The sequence below is a fragment of the Podarcis erhardii genome (genome assembly GCF_964252035.2).
Source record: "Podarcis erhardii genome assembly, chromosome: 4".
NCBI classification, from domain to species: domain Eukaryota; kingdom Metazoa; phylum Chordata; class Lepidosauria; order Squamata; family Lacertidae; genus Podarcis; species Podarcis erhardii.
The window spans coordinates 43,396,260-43,409,733 of NC_138508.1; the positions used below are offsets into that span (position 1 = coordinate 43,396,260).

The window sequence follows — 13,474 nt, forward strand, 5'->3', positions numbered from 1 at the left end:
GCTATCAGAAAGAGGCAAAAGTTGGGTTCTGGTCAAATGGTAGGTTGCAGGAACAGAATCTTTCACATTCTGTATATCAGATACGCTGCAGACACAGATCAGACTACCGTGAAACAATTTATTTTAAAACTTAAAATGGAATTAATACTGTGAAATCAACCAATGTAGAAATGCCGGTCCATAACTGATACACTGCAGTGTTTTCAAAGTGTTCAAATGTTGGGCAACAAAGCCTAAAATTAGTTTGTACTAAAATGACTACACATTAATAGTTGCTTTGGTTAATGGTTCACATTATATGAGCAATAAATGTTAATAAGAATGATTCTTGATTTAATTGGGATATAGTAAGTGTACATATGCATGGTAGGTATTCACTCACCATTTTCCATTAGGAAGCTTTGGCTGCAATCAACACAGTAACATTCTTAATGCATGCAGTCCTGGTCCACATGGAAAAAGCCTGCAGCTTAACAAAAATGAGGTCGGAATCCAGTAGGATCCCTTCCTCACCTGAAAGCCATGTTATCTAGCAGTCCAATCCTATACATGTTTGTTTGTTCAATGGGCCTTTGTTTCAAGTAAGCATGCACAAGAGAGTAGCCAACATTTTCTAAGCAGTAATATTTGTAACTCTGCTTCAGAATACTATTCCCTTTTGGGCACTACCATGGGAAGGTACTTGACCCCGGCATTACAATTTGGTATCATCATCTTCAGAAGCAACTGAGAGTGAAGAGGAGGACGAGTTAGCCTAGAGAGAGAAAAAAACAGTAAACATTAAGAAACGCTCCCAGCAGCTGTCTGATCTAGTCTGGAATATTGGCCCAGTTTGCACAAACAAGGAAATGTGCAAATTTCTGGCCTTGTGCAGGAAACCCAGAAAAAATGGGTTCAGATGTAACACTCAGCCAAACCATAGCTTAGCTCTAAGGAGCGTAGCAGCAGCAGGGCTGGGGGAAGAGTGCTGAGGGCACAATCCCCCCCCCCCCCGGAACGAGCACATTTGCTTGTTCATGCTAAGCCATGGTTTGGCTTAAAGTTACATGCAAACCAGGTCAGAAGAAACAGCAATAACTGAGCATTATTAGCAGTATAACCACAAGGCTTAGTCATTCTGTGATTTAAGCATAGTCTGAGCATAAGCCCAGCCATGCCATGTCCATAGTTGTTCTGGCCAAATCATAGGACCACTTATTTGCAACCTAGCCATATAAACTTGGAAATGAATACCAGTGATTTAATTTAGGTTTTTGTCCAAATAAGCAAACTTAGGACTGCAGCCTTGAGCAGATCCCTTTCCTCAGCCTTTATAAAGAAGGTAACTCACCCTCTCTCGTGGTTCTGGCAATGGTCCATCTGGCTCTGGGGCTTGTATCTCTGTGTAAGCAGGAGGGTCACTACTGCTGTCTGGTGGATCTGCCATGGGGGTAGTGACGGGCATATTCTGGGCCTTGAAGTACTGATAAGCTTCTTCTCCACATACTACTAGTTTCAGCTTGTTTCCACCATGATGGATTCTTGCCACGACATCGTCATAATCTTCATTCTCCACGTTTGCACCGTTGACTTCTATTACGATGTCATTGATTTGCAGCCCTGCTCTTTCTGCTGGGCCACCCTCCTTTACCTGAAATTATATCGTATTAAAAAGCCAGGCATTTTATTGCTTGAAAGTGGGTGGGCAGAGTATGGTAAGGGGTAGTTCTGACCACTAAATTACTGCAGGCTAGGAAGCTTTGTACACTGTGAAGATACAATTAATGAAATGCAATAGTTAAAAGTAGTGAGATGCTATTTCCTTCCCGGGGGTGCTGCCATTGCTTGCTGTGCTCACCCACCCCACCTACCTGCCAACCTCTTTGCCAACCCCTACTCCCTTTACATCTCACCCACCCATAGCCTACTCTCTCCCAGCTCACCCCAACCTTCCTTTAAATATGACTACAGTGATTTTTAGCTGGGGGAGCTCTTCAGAGAGCACTTTGCCAACCCTCTCTATGAAGCACCACCCACCCTCTTTTAAGCACAGCTGTAGTGAGGCTTCAGAGAGCGGTTTTTACTTTTATTTATTTTCACATGTGGATTTCGAGCATGGGAGTTTGAAAACAAAATCAATGGTCACGTTCTTAGCTAGCAGGTGGCACAAAAGAAGTGGTAGCACAGAAATGGATAAGGTCCCGAGAGAAGGTTTGACGTGAAGTTAAAAACGACGAGAATAAGACATCGCAAGATTTGGATGGAATTCAAGTGAATGTCAAAGAAATAACTGGCTGTCGATTTCTGGTGGCAATTTGTGAAACATCAAGATACTGTGCAATGCACAGGTTTGGGGTTTCATATGCTTGCAGCTGCTTACCATGGCATGAAAAACGGATAGAATGCTGTCAATAGATCAGTGGTGAGGAAAAAAATCTGGGGCTTAACAGTACGGAGTAACTGAATGTGATCTAAACAGTTATGGAATGGAAGAAATAATATGAATTGTTTAGAAAACTTTGATTCCTTGTATTTATCAGAATTTGCATCATAAAAGAGGACTGGCGTTGATGTCTAACCTAAGCATGATGTAATATATGCACAGAATGGGTGACTTTTTGCTATAACTGTAATTATATAAATTTAAATAATTTTTAAAAGCTTCTTTCAACTCTTAATATTGTGCATGAGTCTGTCATGCTCCTCCTTGTGCCAATGCAGCAGCAAAAAGTGCAAGCCTGGGGCAAGGCTAGACTGAAAGTGGTCCCTGCATTGTGCACCTCTGGAGCAGAAGGGTTGGGCAGCTGCTGCTCATATTTGGCATGTTTATTTCACCAGCATATGGATTAGATTAATACCTCTTTGATGAACTGGCCAGGCAAACCTTTGATGGCATTCAGACGGAAGCCAAAGCCACTGGGACCCTTTACCAGATAGCAGAGTCTGGGCTTGTGATGCTCTTTTGCCGTATGACATGTTGGCACTTCAGCCTCACATGGAGATTGCACCGGTGTTGTGTGATAGTAGAGGCATGGGGATATCTTAGCCTTAGTAACCAAAAGGGGAAAAAAAGCATTCATTGCAAAATACACATTGCTACCAAACATCGTGTGACGATAAAACCTCCCTCACACATTTTGGGATATAATGAGCAATATTTGCCACTAAATATTTGCAAATCTCTTGCTTCTCTCTTCTGTAATAGCAGATGACACGTTCAGTCCCTCCTTTCCTCCGTTCCCTATATCTTATCAATTTATAAGCACACCACAGAGAATGATGCAGGAACTTGTGTGGGTGGAATAAACTGGCTCTGACATTTTGACCCTCCAACTGTTGAAGAAAGAGTGAAAATTTTACTCTGCTTTGAGTCATGTCATTAAATACTTTATATCTATCCCCCCCCAAAAAAACACACAAATAGCCTCCAACAATTTATAACATAAGCAAAATAATATAAATGCATCTATACCTACTTGGTGCCTATATGTTCAGCTGGCAATATTCCATGAATTTTTCAAAAATTGAAAGTTTGCATACAGATAATCAGAATTCTGCACCAGGAAAAGAGGAGCTGGTATATATTTGCTAATTTGGTATGAGTCATTTTGCCAAAAGGGGAGGAAAAATATAGCAATGTAGGAAGTTCCACACCCTGCCAAGCCTTCTCAGCTTCCACCTGTGGCTTCTGAATCTCTGCCAGACTTTCAGGCTAATCCTTCCAACCTAGAAACTTGCTTATAAAAAGAATTAAAGTTGGCATTCTCTGCATATGTTACCAATTTCTATGCTTGCACTATGTAACTACAGTTTGCTGCAGCCATCTGGTTACCCCCATCGTTTTGCTCATCATGTGACTTCCAAGTTAGTCGTGCTTGTGCGCAACTGTGTCTGTTACCATTTTGTACATGGCGTCGGTTTCGTCATCCACCACCAGCAGCACAGTTTTTTCACCAGACTTCCTGATCTTCTCCACGACAGCCTCGTGGTCCAGTGCTTCAACCGACTCTCCATTGACAGCCACCAGGATGTCGTTGTCCTTGAGACCAACTTCGGCTGCAGGGCTGCCAGAATCAATGTCCTTAATTAAGTGACCTGTACACAAAAATAAGAAAGGCCTGTTACTTGGTAAAGTGCCTTAGTGGGTTTTCGTTTAAGACCATACCTGTGGCTTAGGTCTTTTAATGTTGTTTGACTACCTCACAAAATGCTGCCTTCTCAAGAAGTGCGAGTTACACTAGCAGCAAAGTGGCACTGCAGCATTTTCCAGGTGAAAGAGAGAAATTGATTGGGCTCCAGATTTCTCAGATCCGAATTCTGTTTGATTATAAACTCGGGGAAATCATTTTCTATTAAGAACATTAGATGATCCAGGCTGGATTAGACCAAATAAATAATGCTCTATCCCCACCTGCCATTTTTAAGATGACAGCATAAAGCACATCTGTTCACACAGTCATACTGGGGGGGTGGGTCTAGCAGTTATTTTTGCTGCTGCTGCTGTATTAACTTTTACTGAGTGAATGTGATTGTTTATATATTTATTAAATTTGTATACCACCCTTCATCTGTAGATCTCAGGGTGGTTAACAGCATAAAATTACAAGAGAAAAAACACAAAATACATAATAAAAACAAGAAAACAACAACAAGCAAATAACCCCCACTCCTTCCCTACAAGCACATTTAAAAGGATATAGGATGTTAGTCAAAGGCCTGATTGAAGAAGAAGGTTCTTGCCTGATATATAAATGTGTATTCCACAAATGGAGAGCCGTGGCAGAAATGCAATTTTTAATGAATTTTATAATTTTTGCACATATTCATCACACTTGTATGGGATAAGGTGTTTCATAAATGTAATAAGATAGATCATACCTTTACCATTCTGTTCCATTCTCAGGTAGAATCCATAACCATTTTTTCCTTTTGCAAGCTCCAGCCTTCGGGGTTTGTGGGGTAATAATTTCAAACTTGCCATTTCTCTCCTCAGCTGCATGTTCTGGCTCTTGTAATACTGATCGGTTTCTTTATTTGACACCAGAAACACAAGTCGATTTCCAGACCTCCTCACCTGGTAACGCAGACATACAGTGCTTAGAGGTAGTACTTCAGCCATGCCAAACAGTGGGACAGGGCTGAGGAGCATTTTATATTCAAAGTGCTGATGTGGATGAGGTGACCTTGGAAATCCCTAGTCAGCATAAAACATCCTTTCTGATGGCATTTTCATAAGTAAGGCTTAAATTGTTCTGAACTGCATTTATGAAGCCTATAGTGTCTGGAGTGTATGTTTGATTGCTCTTCCACATTCAGACATGGCCCACCTATTTATTCACTTTGGATCTGAGTACTTAACACTAACACAAATTTTTCAGCACTAAATCTACTACTTATGCAATTTGAGTGGAAGGCATGACAGTAGATAGCTAGACACCAGTCACTCAGCCCTGTGGATGGGCTGGGCTGGGGAAACTATTAGAAATAAGTTTTAGCTGTTAAATACTTTAGAGGCCCATTGCTCTGACCCAGCTCCTGCCAACCTAGCAGTTCGAAAGCACACCAGTGCATCTAGATAAATAGGTACCACTGTGGCAGGAAGGAAAACAGCGTTTCCATGCGCTCTGGCTTCTGTCACAGTGTCCTGTTGTGCCAGTAGCGGATTAGTCATGCTGGCCACATGACCCGGAAAGCTGTCTGTGGACAAACACCAGCTCCCTCGGCCTGAAAGCTAGAGGAGCGCTGCAACCGCATAGTCGCCTTTGACTGGACGTAACTGTCCAGGGGTCCTTTACCTCTGCCTATACCCACAGACAGCTTTCCGGGTCATGTGGCCAGCATGACTAATCCGCTACTGGCACAACAGGACACTGTGACAGAAGCCAGAGCGCATGGAAACGCTGTTTTCCTTCCTGCCACAGTGGTACCTATTTATCTAGATGCACTGGTGTGCTTTCGAACTGCTAGGTTGGCAGGAGCTGGGTCAGAGCAATGGGAGCTCGCTCTGTCACGGGGATTTGAACCGCTGACCTTCTAATTGGCAAGTCCAAGAGCCTCAGTGGTTTAGACCACAGCGCCACTTGCAGAGGTGGGGGACCGTTTTTGTCCTGAGGCCAACTTTAACAGATGGCCAGGGTAATCCACCTGTCATGATTAATGAAACTCGGTGGTAGAGCATCTGCTTTGCATGCAGGAGGTCCCAGGTTCAGTGTCTGGCATCTCCAGGTAGGACAGGCCTGAAGAGCAACTGCCAGTGAATATAGATAATACCAAGTAATATGGAGCAACCGTCTGACTTGGGCAGCTTATGTTCCTATGCTTAAGCAGACAGATACATACAGTAGTACCTCGGGTTACAGACGCTTCAGGTTACAGACTCCGCTAACCCAGAAATAGTACCTCAGGTTAAGAACTTTGATTCAGGATGAGAACAGAAATCGTGCGGTGGCGGCAGTGGGAGGCCCCATTAGCTAAAGTGGTACCTCAGGTTAAGAACAGTTTCAGGTTAAGAACGGACCTCCAGAATGAATTCAGTTCTTAACCCGAGGTACCACTGTACTGTGATGAGTTAATGCTGGGAAAATGGTTGCCTGCATTCCTTCAGGACCACAATCTTAGATCTGTGGGGGAAAAGCTAACCAAAGATTGAGGAACAGGGTGGAGACTGAGGTATTGAGGTTTAGGCTTGGAGATACCTTCTCGACTACTTCCTCATGAGTGTCGTTTTCCACGTTCTCTCCATTGATTTCGATCAGGCGGTCATTGGGCTGCACTCCGGCCAATGCAGCTGGTCCTTGTGGGGCCAAATCTATAATGAACAATCCCTTCTGACCTGGAATAGACAGAACCAGGACAGATCTAAATAACTCGCCATGTTCTGTGTTACTCAGCAATGGCATAACAATAGGAGCCCTGTAGGCTTGAGACGTTTTGTTCAAGGAACATATGAAATGGTAGTAAACGTGTGATCCAACTGGAAATAACCATGTCTTCTTTCTATGCCGCAGGAATTCAAGAGGGAAGCCATTCATCCTCTGAAGCCCAACCTTTCTTTATGCCATGTTCAACACTGCTGTGGGGAGGATTATTATACTTGTTTATGTTGGTTGATGATTTCCACCAGCAAGAATAGTTGTTTATTAAATACGACTTGTTTTCCCATTGTTTATTAGCACCTGGCTTATGATTGTATTGCCAAAAGTAAGTGCTTCCTGTCTTGAAAGGAACAAGTCTTTCTTGGGCAGTTACAAAATGTGCCAGTGACTGCCAGCATGAAACACGGTAAAAATACCTAGATAGAGATCTTTCTTTATACCCTTGGATATAATTTTCAAGAGTTGCGACAAAAAGCAGATATATTGCATCCACCTCAGTTCTCTTGCTGTTATTGTGGAAGACACTTCCATTGCCAGGTACTTGCAGTCATATTATTATTATTAGTTTTTATTATAATTCCACATTACCTGAGATTTTCAGAAGGTGAAATTTAAAATCTTTTGTTTTCTAAAAGCAGCTTATCTGCGCCTTCATCAAATATAGACTTACCAAGCTAAATGTTGTCTAATCACAAAAAGATTTGTATTTCTCACACCCAAAAACATAATTGTAAGACCCCTCACTGAAGAAATTTGCCAAAATTAATTTTCACCCCCTAAAATGCTACACTCTGCTGCCCCACATCTCATTTAATTGGAAAACCATGCAGATGCTGTGTGATGTGTGAATCAGCTGTAGGGGGAAAATGTATGTGCTAGCCTGTCCCTGTAGCTGAAATGTTTTCAACCAAAGCCTTTATATTTCCAGAAGGTTTGTGCTGTTCCTTCTGGCACTTCAGCAGAGTTTCAGATTAATTCGAATACCTTTTCATTTCATTACCATGAGAACTCACAATCCAAATAATGGTCTTCAACAAAGGGGTTGGGAACATGTGCTTTATATGAAAGCAACATAAAGAAATTGTATTGAACTACCAAGCCCACCGCCACCTCCAGAATGCATACAATGAATATTATATAATGCTACATGTGCATTGTCTATGCTTATTGTTCTCACCTTCCGTTGTCTTCAGAGAGAAGCCATAGCTGTTTCTTTCTTTCACCAGATAGCAGAGGCGGGGATGTGCAACTGGGCCAGGTTCTCCATTTGTCACAACTGAAGTGTTTTCCGCTTGCTGCTGGACTGGTAATGTTTGACCCAACTCTTCAAAATTGACCCCTTCCTTATGTGCACCTTCATAAGATTTTTCATCCAAAACAAGGAATGATACAGAGTCCACACTTTCCCTAACTAAATCAGCCACCTGTATGGGGCAGAATGAGCATTTCAGTAGTAATCACAGGTAGTAGTAAAATAGCTCATCTAGGTATTTCCTGTTGCCTTGTACAAGAGGAGACCTACTGACAAAGGAGACTGGAGGATACGTGCAATACATATTGGGGACAAAATAGAGTAGTCACAATCCAGGAATCCCATAAAGTTACCTCTGGGTGCCCATGCTGGAAGGGGGGAAACAGAAAACGTTTGGTGTAGCAAATCTCTAATGATATGTTACAGATAGGTAGCCGTGTTGGTCTGCCATAGTCAAAACAAAACAAATTCCTTCCAGTAGCACCTTAAAGACCATACCAAGAACTGACTTAGTTGGTCTTTAAGGTGCTACTGGAAGGAATTTGTTTTGTTTTCTCTAATGATATATCTACACTAAGGATACAAATGGGTTTAATAGTCAATTCCTCTCTAGGAAACTGTAGTGTTGTGAGTGGAGACCTGCAAGTTATATATGCCCAAAGGTTCCAGCCCTATGCACATGGGTTACCCAGGAGTAAATCTTATTAAATGTAATGGGACAAACATGCCACAGGGAGCAGTTCAGTCTGTATAAACTGCTTGCCAGTTAAGGCTGCTCTCAATATTAAAAGGCCCTGCTGCATGTTTCATGAAAAGAGAGGTTGCCTATGGCTAGAAGCATGGCCTTTTTAGTCATGGCCCTGGAGCTAAGTCCTGAGGGCCACATTCACCCTTGGCTAACCCCTCAGAGGCCACATGTCCACGATGGGTGTGACTAAAAGTCGGTGGATCTATCGCATACTCTCAGACTCCCTCTTTTTGTTGATGTCACCCATCAACAAAAAGTCCGGGGTCAGGCCGCATGGTGTACCAATATTTCCTGTTTGTCTGGCAGTAGAAAGGGCCCCCAAATGAAATTGTTCTATACCGTTCCATGATCTTCTTTGTCTACAAAAATCCCATTGACCCTCAGGACTCTGTCTCCATCTTTCAGGCCAGCCTTCTCAGCTGGACTCCCCTTTGCCACATTCCGGATCAAGTGCCCTGTTTTATATTTCTCAAGGCGCAGACAGAATCCATAGTTCTCTGCCTCTTTTCTGGTCAGTTTGCATTCCCTGGGCCGAAGAGGAGACATCATTTCTGTCACAAGGGATAAAAAATATAATATATATTACTCTGTTGGCAAAGATGCTCATAGAAGGAAAAAGAGCCTTGTTAAGGAAAACTAGTCCAGTGAAATGAGCCAAAGAAGGTGCTCATAAAAGGAACCAGGACAATTATAGAAATACAGAGACAATTCCAGGTTTTGATTTTTTTGTGGGGACAGAGAAGAAGATACTGATTAATCTGGATTATTTTTCTATGAGAGATAAATTGATGCCCTGATTATTCATAGCACTTTAGCAAAAATTTTCTTTGAAAATACTATGTAGACATCACACATTACTAGAATAAACGACACAAGCTACTCATTAATGATTTCTTTTAATTGTTTATCATTCCCTCTCATTTGCACATAGCAACTCACACTTGGTTCAGGCCTCTTATACAGCACAAACACATATTGACTGAATCACCAACTAGCCAAGGCTATCACAGGGCTGGCGAGGACCACAGCATCTCTTACAGTGACAGCTTAGTTCCCTCATTATTTGTATGTCCAAGGGGCAGTGGGGCCATGCCACTGATCCTGCTTTCAAAGCCACATGGCATCTCTCAGTTGTACTCCAGATGTCCACATGCTACTCATGGATGTCTTTAGGGGGGAAGCCTATGCATGTTGGCTTCCCCCCTGCAGATAACTATAGATAACACACAGAAATCGGGGATAGTGTGCAGCTTATTCAGCAGAGCCAGCAGTGTGAGCCCAGTGTGAGAAAGCAAATCTTAGGCATATGATGAAAGAAAGCATAGAATTCATAGGCAGGATTCCACAAATCTGGTTGCCAGAACAAATGAATGGCAACCATCCCTCCATCCAGCATATAGCACAAAAAATCCTCTCTCTTTTCCCGGAGTTCCTATACAGTAAATTGAAGAGGGCTTGAGAAAAGAGGCCTTTGAACTGTTGTTTGGAAAAGGTAAGAAATAACAGGAGTCTCTCATGCACGCTGCTTGCAGGTTTATTTATAGTAAAATGCACATTCCTTTCTAGGCAAAATGCCTACTTCAAGGCAGCTTATCGTGTTTTATCTTAACACATCGTAACTAAATGAAATGGAACAAAAAATTAACCAGAACAAATAAAAACAGCAGGGGGGAAAACAATCATAGGAAAATCAAAGAAATACACAAACTCAAATAACACATTTTTCAGTGGCCTCTTAAAAGCAGGCAATGAAGGGGGGGGGGGGCAGCCGGATGAAGCTCTCTGGGGCAAATACTTCATAATCCAGATGCCATGGTGGAGAAGACTCTCTTTTTCTTATTGACTACACTTCTATTAGAAGGAGTTGAGGGGACAACCAGAAATGGAACAATATTCTCATTGGGCTCAGGTGGGATATCTTAGAGGAGAGATGAGCTCTTATTCTATTTGAGGTAAGGGTAAAACCTCTTTACAAAGCCCAGTGCTAACTGAAAGACCAAGTTCTCTGCCTGAGTCCTCCCACTGTGCAAGGGTAAGGGATAGGTGGTAACCACAAATAGTTGTTGGCTAATAAGCTAAGTTAAATTCTGCTGAACCTGTTCCCCACTCCAGAGGAGCAGGGCAGCTTAGTAATGATGCTGCAGTTCCAGTGCTCTGTAATAATTGTGTACTTTGCTCACCCCTGCTTTGCTGGTAGTATACTATAATCTAGATGATGTAGTTAATATGTAAAGAGATGATGGTTAATGAGTGGAAGATTGGACTAAGTGGCATTCTGCTTCCCTGCACGTATTATTCTTGTCATTCTAATTACCACTGAACAGCTGATTCCTGGCTCCCTAGTCATATTATTTAATAAAACGAACACCTGCATTTTTTTATATAAAAAAAGCTCCAACCACAAACTAGCAGTTCTAGCTTAATACAAGCCCACTTGCTTGACAAGTACTATCTATAGGGTCTTCCTATGTTTTGTTGAAGGTGGGAGCAGGATCACCCCATGGGTCCCACCTCTGCCCTCTACAAATGTTCATCATAACATGTGTGAGAGCCCAAATGCGATCAGGAACAGAATAGACAGGGCTCTGTAATGCAAGCAAGCTCATTTACAGGTGTGCATAGGCTAGGAAGCCAGCAAGCATGATCCCACTCCCTTATGATCTATGCACAGTCAGCATAATGTGTGCTTATTCCTTCTTTTCATAGCTAATTTGCAATAAAAGGGGCACACACTTTTAATAAACATAGTGCAATCAAATTTGAGAAACTCTAAATAAATAAATAAAATTTCAGCATGTGGAATCAGATGGATTCCAGTGATTCTTATCATTTGCATATATATTACACACAAGTTTCTAGCTCTCAGAGTTACATGAAAGTGATAAGGCAGGAACCTTGACCCAAAATCCAGCAATCATTTAAAAAACAACAACAACACACAACAAAATCTGAAGGAGAGAAGTCAGGGAAAAAAATTTACCTGCTTGTGTAGTTTGCCCTCAGAATTTTCTTCTGCAGTCTCTCATGCTGCTGTACCAGTATGCACAGCTACATTTCAAATGAACAAAGGTTGATTTAAAAGATGATTTATTTAACAGGCTTCTTTGCATTTGTTCGCCTTCTTGATAACCAATCTTTTCTCCACCCCCACACCTCTCAGCTGAGCATTGGGCTTTCCTCAGAAACTTTGGATTCCTCCTTAGTAATGCATCACAGGTGCCAAGATTCTCACATGGATCGCAGCCAAGAGCAGCCACGTGTCTCACTCTGAATTAAAAGGACAGCCCAAGTCCGAATTAAAAGAGCCCTAATGGAGAACAGGGGCCTTGAAGTTGCACATCAATATTCGGCACCGGGATTAGTGCCGGAACAAGCACAGCAGTTCAGAATGTCCCCCACTATAAGACTATTATTGTACTTCAGTTTAAATTACTGTAGGTCTCTTTAAATTTGCATCTACACATATAAACTATGCTGTCATCTTTCATCCTATTTTTTTTTTTGGGGGGGGGGGAGTTGATGCAGGCCTACCTATGGTTGACACCCACCCTTCCTGTTTCCTCCCAGAGCTGAGCGGGACCAGAGATACTGCATTATGGACCTAAGACTTATGCAGAACTGGTCTCGCAGCAAAGTAATTCATCAAAAGCATCTCATATAAAAAAAGGATGCAGACAAAACGCAACCTGGCTATTTCATCAGGGCTGAATAATCCAAGGCCCCGGCCTACTCACAGTCATGACACTGTATCTTTACTCCCACTTTGCGGATCAAAGTATACCCCCCAAAAGGGTGGGCCACATTCGATCTCGGATATCTAGAAATGATCACACAACAGCATGACATTTGGCTCTCCCACAATAAGAGCACCAATATGCATTCGTAAGATCAGCTTTTCGTTTGCACGCTCAATCATATTTTGAAATGTTGAATATAATAAAACGAGATACCTTGCCAGAGTGAGGCCTCTGTGGTCTCTTAACCAGGGAGGTAATATCTGGCTCCAGGACCATAGCACTGCTTGGATGAATCCACACCCGCTCTCGTTCCCTTTTCCAGCAAAGCTACTGACCTAATTCCCATGAAGCACCTGTAAACCTTTAGGGCTTATCCAACGCAGACTTAAACTGGCTTAGTGGTGATTTCCTCTAGCCAGGGAACCTGGGAGGAATCGTTCTGCAAGAAAAAAGCAAGGGATCTTTAACCCAGAAAAGAGAACCAAAGGAGTTCTTAAGTTCTGCCTTCAGGTAGTTGTCTCTGTAATTCCAATCACTATGCCACTAACAGAATTATTAGCCCTACAATCTCCAGGATCCTTGGGGAGAAATGAAACTGGTTAAGCTGATATAAAACCTATATGCAATAGATTTGGAGTGCAGAGATGCCCTTCGTTTCTGCTCCAGGCTGGAAGAGGGCAGGGGAAGTACTGGCTTGCTTAACGCCATGAAGGTACAGAGTGCTCTGACAGACAGTGTTGTAAAAACGGAATGAAAAGAAATCACCATTAAGTGCTGCAGAGTGATAAACAAGGCACAGGCAGTAATAGCACAGAAAAGTTATTAAAATCTTCCTGCTAGGTTAGGCTCATAAGATCAAGGAAATTTAAGCATTGCCAACTTC

General features: G+C 42.3%; 2 protein-coding genes across 3 annotated transcripts in view; both read right to left on the reverse strand.

Moving 5' to 3' along the window:
• The window catches only part of POGLUT1 (protein O-glucosyltransferase 1), a 366,888-nt gene that overhangs the window by 265,203 nt on the left and 88,211 nt on the right, over positions 1–13,474 (reverse strand). The gene's annotated exons all lie outside the window — the stretch shown is intronic.
• On the reverse strand, positions 99–13,295 carry PDZK1 (PDZ domain containing 1). Of its 2 annotated transcripts, none has more exons than XM_081858483.1 (10): positions 12,805–13,295; positions 11,835–11,893; positions 9,194–9,405; positions 8,032–8,278; positions 6,675–6,811; positions 4,858–5,053; positions 3,878–4,074; positions 2,838–3,026; positions 1,331–1,630; positions 99–754 (listed from the first exon to the last, which is right to left on the reverse strand). In XM_081858483.1, exons 3-10 carry the CDS (start codon positions 9,401–9,403, stop codon positions 695–697), a joined length of 1,536 nt encoding a protein of 511 aa, XP_081714609.1. In that variant the 5' UTR covers positions 9,404–9,405; positions 11,835–11,893; positions 12,805–13,295; the 3' UTR covers positions 99–694. The 2 variants fall into 2 exon arrangements, with proteins under 2 accessions (XP_081714609.1, XP_081714610.1); XM_081858484.1 differs by having other exon boundaries at positions 11,835–11,902.